Raw genomic sequence first — 12,030 nt, forward strand, 5'->3', positions numbered from 1 at the left:
CAGTAGAAAGAGTTTTGATTTTAGTAGAAAATTGATTTTCAACCATTGCACAAAATTTCCTGAATATCTCAAAAAGTTCACTTATATTTCTCATAAAATAAATCCATATAAATCTTATACAATCATCTATGAATGTGACAGTAAGATGAGCCCCCTTTAGACAAAATAGGGGATGGGCCCGATCCATCTGAATGCATAAGTTCAAATAGACTCTAAGTTTCTCTCTCACTAACCCCCAAAAGGCAAGACATGACTCTTAGCCAACCTATAAATCTCACAATCTTACATATGAGTCGAAACTACAAATTTTGACCCTCCTAGACTATCAGAAGTGACTAAGTATTGCAACTTAAAGTTGAATATATGTCTCTGGTATCACAAAAAGGACTCATCCAAACTATCTACACTCACGCCAATTTTACATCTCCTTTGTTTGCTCGTGTCTAACCATTTAAGATGATACAGATCACCCTTTCTATGGCCAAATCCAATTCTTCTCCCTGATAGCTAATCTTGCACAACATAGTCAACAGGAGAAAGGATGACATTACAATTGAGCTTAGTTATTTGACTGACAAAAATGAGATTCGTGGCCAAATAAGGAACATGATTAACTTGTGAGATATTAAGCTTACTCTCAAGAAAAGAAGTAGAAGACAATACCAATTTTAGAAATTGACATCGAAAATCCATCTACAGTGCGAAAAATACCACTACGGGGATGACAATTGGTTAGAATAGACTCATGGTTTGTCATATAACAAGATGCTCTTGAGACTATCAACCAACTATAGGAACTACCAAGAATACCTGCTTAAGCAGTACTAGAGGAAGGACCAGAAGTAGAGGAGGCAATGGTAGACTGAGCGAGGAGCTAAATCTGCTATTGTATATACTCTAACAATTGTTGGTCAGTGTTGCTCACAATATCAGTTGAGCTCGACATAGAAGGCATACTAGCCTGAGATCCAATACTGCTCACATCAGACATACCAGGCTTTGCCTGTAATGCTCCAAAATTTTAGACTTGTAAACTGTTAAGATTAGTCAACTGAATTCTTTTTTATTCTTAAAAGTGTCTTTTTGATATTTCATTCATAATAAGGGACCCATATGTAATTTCCTCTTGAGACTAACTTCATCTATTTAAACTAGAGAGTAGCCCTAAAGTATGGAAAATTAGTTTTTTTTTCTCTCTCTCTCTCTCCCTATCTACCGACCTCTCTCTCTCCCTCTCTCTCTGCCTCGGTTCCTGCATATTCAACATGGTATCAGAGCAGGTCTCCCTTCTGGGATGACGATGCTGATGACGATCACGATGATCATGTTGCTGATCACAGATCGTGAAGGAGGATCAGATATATTGAATCGTGAACTGCTCGTGGATTCTGAAGATGTTGTAGTCGCTGATTGTGGAGAAGCTTCTAAAACCGTGTGCTTGTGGCTTGAAGACGTTGCTGGTGGTGGTTGTAGATCGTGAAGAAGGATCAGATGTGTGGATCGTGAACTGCTCGTGGATCCTGAAGTCGTTGTGTTGCTGATCGTGGAGCAGCTGATGCAGATCGTAGATCATGTTTGATTATCGTGAAGCATAAGAAGATATTTTAGATCTAAAGACATCATCTGGATTGGTTAGATCAAATTGATATTATTTTGGGGTAGAATAAAATTTTTTTGGATACTGTTGAATCATTGCAGTCGCTGATCAGGTCTAAAATTAGTGATAAATCACTGTTGAATACCTGCGATTAGATTACTATTGTGAAGCTTATATCATCATGTGTTTTTGGATCTGCCTATGGTCTTTATTTTAGGTCCTGGCTGATTCAGATCTGATCACAGATCGACTTATATCGCCATTCCTTTTAATGTTCTGGTTGTCGAGATAAAAAATTTATAGGGTTTCTTATATAAGTCGTGGACCTGCATACTCCTTTGGATCTAATCGTATGTTTAGGTTGCCGTGAATCCTCTATCGTCGTTTTTTTTTTTTGTTTAAAGATTCAAATATGATATTTTCTGTCGAAGTTAGATTTCTCAAAATCAGATCGTATTCAGATCTGATATTCTTTCTGTTGTAGTTGAAGTCGTCTACTGCCAGATATGGAAATTGTTTGAAGACCGAAAAAGGAGATCGCGTGAAGGTTGAAGTCGTGTGAATACGTTGATCTGGAATTAGGTTTGACGTCAAGTCTGGAAGGAAGCTGTGCAGAGACTTCAAGGTGTTTTTGTAAAGGCCATTAACTGTCGTTGATCTGCGAAGTGTGAAGCAGATCTTTAGTGCTGTCTCTGGTGGTGTCGTGGTATGCTACCTGCCGTAGTTGTGATATGCAACCTATAGCAGTTTCTTGTTAAGGTGGATATGCTAGATTGGATCTGAATAGTCGTTGTGTTACAGTCGGTGGACGTAAATCTCAGAGTTTATCTGTGAAATTAAAACCAAATATAGTCGGCTTTATAGCTGGTTGTGAATCAGATCTGGATTTTCAGCAAATTGTGTGTGCGTGTGGTTGTACCTGAGTTTTTAAATCAAGCCCATCATTTTATCTTATGGCTCAAGGGGCTAAATCAGGTAAAAATTATTCCAATGACTCTATAACTCTTAGCAGGGTTGAATATGATGAGCTCCCTGCCTTATGTTCATCCACTTCGAAGCCTTTTGTTGCAGAGGTTGCAGGCTCAGCAGGTGATGGCCTTTCTGGCCAAGGTGGTAGGTGGATCATTGATTCAGGAGCATCCAGACACTTGTGTGGAAATTCGTGTAACTTTTTAAAGTTAAAACCTGTCTCAGATTTAAAAAGGGTAGTCCTTGCTGATGGCAGCTCTTCCCCAATTGTAGGGCAGGGAAACATGTCTATTTCCCTTACCCTTCAATTGTCAAATGTTCTTCATGCTCCTTCTTTTCCACATAATCTATTATCTGTCAGTCGAATGACAAAAGAGCTGAATTGTAGGGTAATTTTTTATCCTATGAGTTGCACTTTTCAGGACTTGCTGACGGGGAAGAGGATCGGTGGCGGCTACGAGGAAGGTGGTGTGTATTATCTACATCAACCAGTGGGTTCTGTCTATTCTGCTGTTACTTCTTCCTCAAGTCCTTTATTGTGGCATCATCGTCTGGGTCATCTTCCAGTGCCAAAACTTCGTTGAGTCATTCCTCATATACCTCCCTCAGTTTCTTTTCAATGTGAAACATGTCAATTGAAAAAACATTGTCGAAGCTTCTTTTTCTCTAGTCAAAGTCCATCGAGTCAAAGATTGTTTGATCTTCTTCATGTCGATGTATGGGGTCCGAGTAGGATTCCTAGTAGGACTCGGTGTCATTATTATTTGGTCATTGTTGATGACTTCTCAAGGTTATCGTGGGTGTTCCTGTTAAAAGATCGGTCTCAAGGCCCTGTCATTCTTAAATCTTTGATTGCTGAAATAAAAACTCAATTTGACGTGTGTTAGAATTGTTCGCACTGATAATGCTCTTGAGTTCAAATCCAAAGACTTGCTTCAATTCTATTCCGCTAAAGGGATTCAACCTCAATTTACATGTCCTCATACATCCCAACAAAATGGTGTGGCTGAGAGGAAACATAGACAAATTTTCAATGTCGCTCGGTGCCTAATGATTCAATCCAATATGCCTGCGTCATACTGGGGAGATGCAGTTTTGACTGCTGATTTTCTTATAAACCGCATGCCTTCAAGTTCTGTAGAAGACCAAATCCCAATCCAAATTCTCCATCTAGAGGTTCCTCTCTTTCTTATCCTCCCTAAAGTTTTTGGATGTGTGTGCTTTGTGCATAAGCTGTGTCCTAAACGAGATAAACTTGCTTCACAGTCTATTAAATGTGTTTTCCTTGGGTATCCTAAGAATAAAAAAGGATATCGTTGCTATGACCCTATATCCCATAAAGAGTATGTCAGTGCGGATGTTACCGTCTTTGAGTCTAATCCATATTTCTCGAGTACTACTCCAAGGTTACAGGAGAGTCATGGTGATGTCTTTCCTCTGCCAATTCCTCATTTTCCTTTAGAGTCGTTCACTCCACAGCCTTTGGCTCCATCCTCTGGTGAGTCTCGCTACAGAAACCCTCCTATAGTGTATACTCACAGGTTACGACCTACCTCCATGCCCCCATTATCTCCTTCTCCTGAGGTAAGCATCTCTGAGCATACTGAAGTTTCTGCTCTTGATGATGATCTTCCTATTGCTCTGTGCAAAGGGAAAAGACAATGCACCCTTCATCCCATTTCTCAGTTTGTTTCTGAAGTTAATCTTGGAGCATCTATGAAGAATTTTATCTCGGCTTTGTCTGCCTCCTCTGTTCCGCTTCATCACAGTCAGGCTCTATTCGACCCCAAATGGATGCAGGCTATGCAGGATGAGATGGATGCCCTATGCTCTAGGGGCACTTGGGACTTGGTTGATCCTCCTACTGATGCAGATATTGTTGGCTGCAAATGGGTATATACCATTAAATATAACTCGGATGGATCAATTGAAAGATACAAAGCCCGATTGGTTGCAAAAGGCTATACTCAGACTTAAGGTGTTGACTTTTTTGAAACTTTTTCCCCAGTCGCTCGTCTTGGCACTATTCGTCTCGTTCTCTCTGTTGCAGTGCACTATGGATGGCCCTTGTCTCAGTTGGATGTCATGAATGTCTTTTTATATGGGGATTTACATGAAACAGTCTATATGCAACAACCCCCAGGCTTTGAGGTTTAGGGGGAGTGTCAGAAAGTGTTGAAGAAGGCTATTTATGGCCTGAAGCAGAGTCCTCGAGCATGGTTTCAAAAATTATTTGAGGTAATGTCGGATTTTGGATTTGTCAGGTCAGCCTCAGATCACTCCTTGTTTATCAAGAAAACTAGTTCTGGAATTGTGGTTAAGGTGGTATATATCGATGATATCATATTAACAGGAAGCGGTGCCCAAGATATTTCTACAACAAAGGATCATCTTCAGAAACATTTTGTTATTAAAGATCTTGGTTCCCTTCGATATTTTTGGGGTATTGAGGCTGCAAGAAACAAAGAGGGCTTAGTTTTGTCACAAAGAAAGTATGTGATGGACTTATTAAAAGAGACTGGAATGCTAGGAGCGAAGCCAGCTAACATTCCAATGGATCCCAAAACTCATATGTTCGATGAGAAGTCTGAATATGTGGATAGTACCGATTTTAGATCCTTGGTGGGTAAGTTATATGTGACTGTTACTAGACCTGACATTTCATTAGCCGTGAGTAAAATTAGTCAATTCATGGATAAACCTACCAAAGTTCACTGGGATGCAACTATGATGGTTCTCAGGTACTTAAAGTCATCTCCTGGTAAATGACTGTTGTTTAAACAAAATCCTTCCTTGGACGTTGTTGCTTACACTGACGCAGATTATGTAGGATCTATCGAAGATAGAAAGTCAACAAATGAATTCTGTGTTTTTGTGGGATGAAATCTCATTACCTGGAGGAGTAAGAAACAAACTGTTGTAGTCAGGTCGAGTGCTGAATCAGAATACCGAGCTATGGCTCAGACCGCAACTGCGATCATGTGGGTAAAATCAGTTTTGACCGAACTTCAGGTGAAAGTATCCCTACCTATGTTGATGGTGTGTGACAATAGGGCTGCTACATATATTGCCAACAACCCAGTTTTTCATGAAAGGACTAAACATATTGAAGTTGACTGTCACTATGTACGTGACTTGGTTCAGGCTGGTTATATTTGCACAGATCATGTATCTTCCGAAGATCAAGTTGCTGATGTCTTTACCAAGGCCCTTGCGAGGCCTAGTTTCTCCCATTGTTGTGACAAGCTAAGCATGATCGATATCTATGCTCCAGCTTGAGAGGGAGTGTTAAGATTAATCAACTAAATTCTTTTTTATTCTTAAAAGTGTCTTTTTGATATTTCATTCATAACAAGGGACCCATATGTAATTTCCTCTTGAGACAAACTTCCTCTATTTAAACTAGAGGAGAGTAGCCCTAAAGTATGGAAAATTAGTCTCTCTCTCTCTCTCTTTCTCTCTCCCTCGGTTCCTGTGTATTCAACATAAACTTTTAAAAATACTTTAGAAAATCTCCTCCAGACTTTTAGGAGTCTGACTGCAGGGACTAATCTTTTGTCCCCTTCCTGTTTCTTGCTTTCGTTGTTGTACTTCGAGTAAATCTTTTGTTACTCGTAAACCTGTTCGGGTTCTGCCAAACCCGGCATTGGCTATTAAAAGGAAAAAAAATATTTGGGTGCATAATTTCTGCATCATTTCTCTCTTATATCACCATTTCTCAGAGTGGTTTTCCGTGTAGTGCTGTGCAAGCAATCTCAAACTTATAGTTCACTCTCCATGAGGATCAACTGCATTTTTTGCAACTTGAAGAACCTAGCTTAGCAGGAAAAGCCCTTTTGTCACATCAATGGTTACTCAAAATGATGAATTCACAACTGGAGTTTTAAATCACTAAAAATATAGGTTGTAATTCTAAAGGATGTCTGTGTGTACCCTATCTACTGAAAATAGGGCACACACCCAATGATGATAATTTCAGGAAGTATATTGTGCACCTAATGCATATGACCTCCAGCTTACAATTTTCCTTTATGTTTGTGCTGTGCATACAAATTTATTAGTGAACGTTTCCTGTGTTGTTACTGGTCTTTTATTTTTCTTTTGTACAACATTTCTCCTTTCTTTAGAGGATCAGGAAGTTTACGTTGATAAATGATCTTTTGTAGGGGGTGGATTTTGCGCAGCTTCATTCTTTTGCTGCTCTTCATTGCAATCTTCATGCTTCTTACAAGGATTTTCTCCAACAGGAAGCCAGTCATTGAGATCAAAGTGACTGCTCCACCATCAAAGAACACCGTGGAGCAACTTCTTGCTGTGCAGAATGCGATTTCTCAATTTGAGGAGCTAATTCAGGATGGAAATGTTATCCTCCTGAAGTCACGAGCATTGCTTTTTTCTGCACTTCCTCAGGTCTCTCTCTCTCTCTCTCTCTCTCTCTCTCTCTATATATATATATATATATATATATATATATATATATATATATATATATATAGTAACTCAACTGTGTAAACTAGAGATATGTGAAATTTCATGTTAACCAAGAATTTTATGGGCCTTTTCTTTTTCTCTGACCGTATGGATGTGATCTTCATGCTTGATTTCGTAAGAATCAGCTCTTGGATCATCTGATTACGAAACATGATTCAAAAGTCTATGTGTAGCAAATGGTCCTTGCAAAACACATCTGTTGGGAGCAGTGTTAAAATCGCGCCTCAAGAAGCAAAAAGCGTGCCTCGCCTTGAGGCACATGTCTAAGGCATAAATGACAAAAAAATAACAAAAATACATTTTCAAAACATTAAAATGCATTATTTATTATTATTTAAAGGTCTATTTTAATAAAATGCATTTTTAACATTAAAATAGCAAAAAATAGTTTTTTATTAATTAAAAACTTAAAAAAATTGTGTCCTCATATCTTATTTTTCAAAACATTTTCAAACTTACGAGTCGAACCTGCTCATGCATCTTCGTGTTGATGACGTGTCTTTCTGACATACATTGAGATGGATGGTCATCAGCAGTGGAGCTGTATGCTAAGTGAATAAGAGTCCAATCTGAATGATTCAAATGTGAAAATAATATGCCAGACTTGGATTGGATATTTGACAGTATCAGATCCATTTGCACCCCTAGTCCATAGGATGTTAGGTTGGTAAGTCTAAAACCAAACTGAGCATTGATGGTAGAGAAGATAATTAGGGTAATGAATATCCTGTGTAGTTTTTCTGGTAGAACTCATTTAGAAAATAAAAACCAATAATTTTTTATATAATTATATGTTAGGAAAAAGTAATTATGTATAATAATTTTTTCGGTATTTATTTGAGATTTTCTATCTTATTGGTTGTTGCTTTATCAATAAAAGCATTTTTTTATTTATTTGTATTTTTGGATATTTTTAAAGTATTTTTTTATTTTTCAAATAAAAAATTTGAGGCTTACGCCTCGCCTCAGTTTTTGGTGGAGCGCTTCGCTACGCCTCAATGCTTTTCACAACATTGGTTGGGAGGATTGCGAAAAAGGGTATTAGAAATGCCCAGTTCACATGAAGTTCACACTGTTGGTGGTTCACATATTTCAGTGATCATGTGTGTGTGTGTGTGCGCGCCCGTGCAAAAACAACTGCTTTATTTGGTTGGGGTATGTTTCTTAAATTGGGCATTTTTCTTCTACGCATGCAATCTTCAGGCAACAAACAGGGTGATATTGGCATTGATCGCTGTTGCACTCTTTCTGGCTGTTGTTCCCGTAAAGTTCATAGTCTTATTGTTGATTCTGGAGATCTTTACAAGAAATTCTCCTCCGAGAAGAGCTAGTACCGAGAGGTGGATGAGGAGACTCAGAGAGTGGTGGTTCAGTATTCCAGCAGCGCCTGTGGTTCTTGAGAAAGCCATTGAAGAAAAGAAGAAGAAATAAAACCCCTGTTCGAAGGTACTGTTTTCTCATGTATAATCCCTGGCTACAAAAATGTACTATAAAGAATATCGTGAGGTATGATATCAATCATTATGATGGAATTTAGCGGCTGATATATTTACCTAATTAAAATTTTGAACCCTCCCTCTCTCTCTCAAAAGTCACGTGAAAAAGTTCACCTTGCTGGTCACATGAAGAAGAGAAAAAGTAAAGTAGGCCACCACAAGCTAAGGCTCAAGTTGGCAGGCTTGCTTGAAATCAACACCCTGTTTTTTAGTCGAAGTCTTACAGTTCAAGCAACACCCTGTTTTTTAGTCGAAGTCTTACAGATCTACTTTTTGTCCAAAACCCAGATTTGTAAACACCTTCTGCTTCTCTACCGTATTATGCCATTCATCAGACGTGGTTTTATCAGAGGGAGGGGGTGATCATGTATATCATCCATTTTCATTAGTCATTTGGAGATCATGTATATCATCCATTTTCATTAGTCATTTGGGGGAGATCATGTATATCGTCCACTTTCATTAGTCATTTTTCTAACCAATCACCGTGAGGCTTATTTTACCCAGTTAGTATTTAAAAATCAATCAAAAAGTACCGTTCTGTGTTCTGTGTATGATGTGGTCATAGCCATTTTCTGGTCAGTGGGTCTCCCGGAGAAATTTGTCAAAGTGATTGTAATTTTTGATAATTTTTTTAATGTTTTAGCTACTATTTAGAAAATAACTGAAATGGTGCCTTTTTATGTGGATGGTACCAACTTTGCTTCTTCTTTTTTTAGTTGCAGGACGACCAAAAAATTCTTGAAAAACATCCCAAGAATCAGTTTTGTCATCCAGGCACACAAAAAATTAGGTTTTTGTAAACTTGGTTTATCAAAAACTTAAACTCTAATCAAAACCTGGGTTTATAAAAGCCTTGGTTTTGCCATTTATCATCCAAACGAGCACTTGAGATCGATATTTCATCAACTAAGTTTTCAATTCATTTGTTACACTGAAGTCGACAAGAAAACATGATCAGTGGGCATCAAAAGCAGGTCGAACCAACTTGATAATCAATATTAAAATGCATTGGATCGAATATTATACTTTGTCCCTTATAATGGTAAAGATGCAAAGAAACTAAAGGCTACATGTACGGCGACTAAATATATAGAGCAATATCTGTGATTCAGGTGAATGACAGTAAACATAGTTGCTAGTTAACCATAGCACCCTCACCATTATTGTCTATTAAAAGAAGTGAATATGTCACCCATGTGTCAGCATGTCATAGAGTATCAGATTCATGTTATCCATGACACGCACTCTAAATGGTGTCACTGTGACATAGCTTCAAATGATCAACTATATGCGTGTTGGATCTATTCTATTCCATTGGGTGGTCCTAGCTCCATAGATAGATCCGCAGAATGCGTGTCCAGGTGGCGCCAGACGTGGCAAGAGGCCATGTTCTCTTTTTGTCTTATCTCCCTGCGGCAAGCAGACCGTAGGGTAGCTTTTCGGTTACGGGGTAGTGGGCGCACGCTAGTGCGCCCCAGGTACTGCCCTGCAGGGTGGCAGGGCTAGGTCACCTGGCTTTGTCTTTGCCTTTTTTGTGCGCCCAGCTGGGGACCACCTTCTGTAAGGGCTATAAAGCCCCCTCACTTGTAACACGGGCCTGCTGATATTGCAACGGGGACTCTCATGGTCACATGCCCCATATTATCAAAACAGAGGCATGCCTTTGTTTTCACACGCCATGGAAGGTCCAAAATCATGTAAGGTACCGCAACAGTGACATCCAAAGCAAAATTTTCACATGAGCAGCTCGTTTTCCTTGTTCGAATATGTAGCTCAATATCCACCTCACAAAGTAGTAAGCTCCTTCTAGGATGTTTACAAGTTCTGTAATGTATTGATGATTGTTTGGCTGCATGTGGAAGCAATTCAAAATTTCAAACTTTCTTGATTTTCAAGTTTCATACTACCAGTAGAAGCCGTAATCTAGACTGTCGGTGTACCAAAAATAAATTTATTTAGTAAAAAAGTTGGAAACCCCAGAAAGTCTACAATTTTCTGGTTGGATCCAAACATTGCATTAAAATAATAGAAAGCTATATAAACTTGTTCTTTTCTCCACCAAACAATATTCCTTACTACCATGGAATTTTACTCATTATATGCTTTGTGGAATGCAAACCATCAACATCCAATATAGTAATATCAATTTTTGGGTTGGACCACAATTCCCAGGCATTGGACTTTGAATGATTTGTTCAATCATGTAAGATTGTCAATAAAGGTTTTGTTCTCTGCAAATATTGGTTCTTGCAAGAAAAGACATCTCGAGTTTGAAACCAGCTTTTGGGAAATTTTCATTTAGGGTCCAACCTTTTGCCCCAAATTTCAAATATAAGCTTCAAGTTATATTTTACCTAAACCCAATTGAGCTTACAGAAAACCCAATCTTGACCTGCAACTTTTTTTTACTTTTAATTATCAAAATACCAATCTCCTGATCATGAAATTGTTCACGTACATTCATTAAGGTATTCAAAATCATCTACTAATTTTTGGGATGTTTCTGTCACACCGTTTGGGCTTACTAGATTTTATACCGAACCTTGTTAAAACCAGCCCACCATGTTACCTAAATTGACTTTTTTGTCTTAATCCTAAACCTAACTTAGCTTACCTAAGTGATAAAACTTAACTCAGGCCCGTCAGAACACATCAATCGGCTCGATTTGGCTCTCATATTTGAAGAGCATGGTGCAAGATATGGCTCACGGGTAAATTTGTTGACTAAAAGCAACTTTCTAGTAATAAAGAAACATGTAAGACATCCTTAAAACAGAAATAGAACCAATATGTTTAATCTGCAAACCTGATCCATCACCAATTTTGAATAAATCTTTTTCTTCTGAAGTAGAGTGTAGAGACAAGGAGTTCAAATCTTGAGAAATATGATGGGAAGCTCCATAGACCCAATACCATACCTGAAAATCTGGTCCAAGTCTAGTTTCACCTGAGTCTGAACCAAACCCGACTCGTTGACACCCCTACTAACAAGTGATGGTTGCTAGTAATGTGCATTTGGATTTGTTCAGCATGGTGGGTGATCTGGATCGAGAGAAACAACCGTATTTTCAGAAAGTGTTGTTATGAGATCGATCCTGGAACGTATCTTAGGTGATGTACACACATTGGTTACCAGTGTATTTTCTGAGAGCAACTTGTACTGCTCCTCTTTACAAATCCCAACTTTTTCTGGTTGACACCTCGTCAGCCCCTCTCTCATGTTAACTGTCATAATTTCATTGTCGATAAAAACGATTCATTCCCTTAAAAAAAGTTTACTTTTTCTATTTTTATCAGGATGAATGAGTATTTTTCATTTTTTTTTAGGAACACATGAAACCAAAAGGAATCATGTTTTCCAATATGATAAATGTCTATTTGTTATGAAAACTTTGCCCCATATCTGAAATTTAAGAAAAGTGACTCGTTTTTTGAATTATAAGCAAAAGGTTGGCCTCTAAATGAATTTTCAAA

General features: G+C 38.3%; 1 protein-coding gene across 2 annotated transcripts in view; it reads left to right on the forward strand.

Moving 5' to 3' along the window:
• LOC149834184 (uncharacterized) overlaps nucleotides 1-8,628 on the forward strand; it is a 43,277-nt gene extending 34,649 nt beyond the window's left edge. Inside the window, exons 8-9 of one of the 2 annotated variants that reach the window (XM_090011269.1) lie at nucleotides 6,733-6,976; nucleotides 8,261-8,628. In XM_090011269.1, the coding sequence (XP_089867395.1) occupies nucleotides 6,733-6,976; nucleotides 8,261-8,488 (472 nt within the window). In that variant the 3' untranslated portion in view covers nucleotides 8,489-8,628. The remainder of the gene's footprint in view (nucleotides 1-6,732; nucleotides 6,977-8,260) is intronic. The other variant, XM_090011271.1, reaches the window with a different exon arrangement.
• The last annotated feature ends 3,402 nt before the right edge of the window (nucleotides 8,629-12,030 follow it).

This window comes from Nuphar pumila, chromosome 6, assembly GCF_984573655.1.
Source record: "Nuphar pumila chromosome 6, dmNupPumi1.hap1.1, whole genome shotgun sequence".
NCBI lineage: Eukaryota > Viridiplantae > Streptophyta > Magnoliopsida > Nymphaeales > Nymphaeaceae > Nuphar > Nuphar pumila.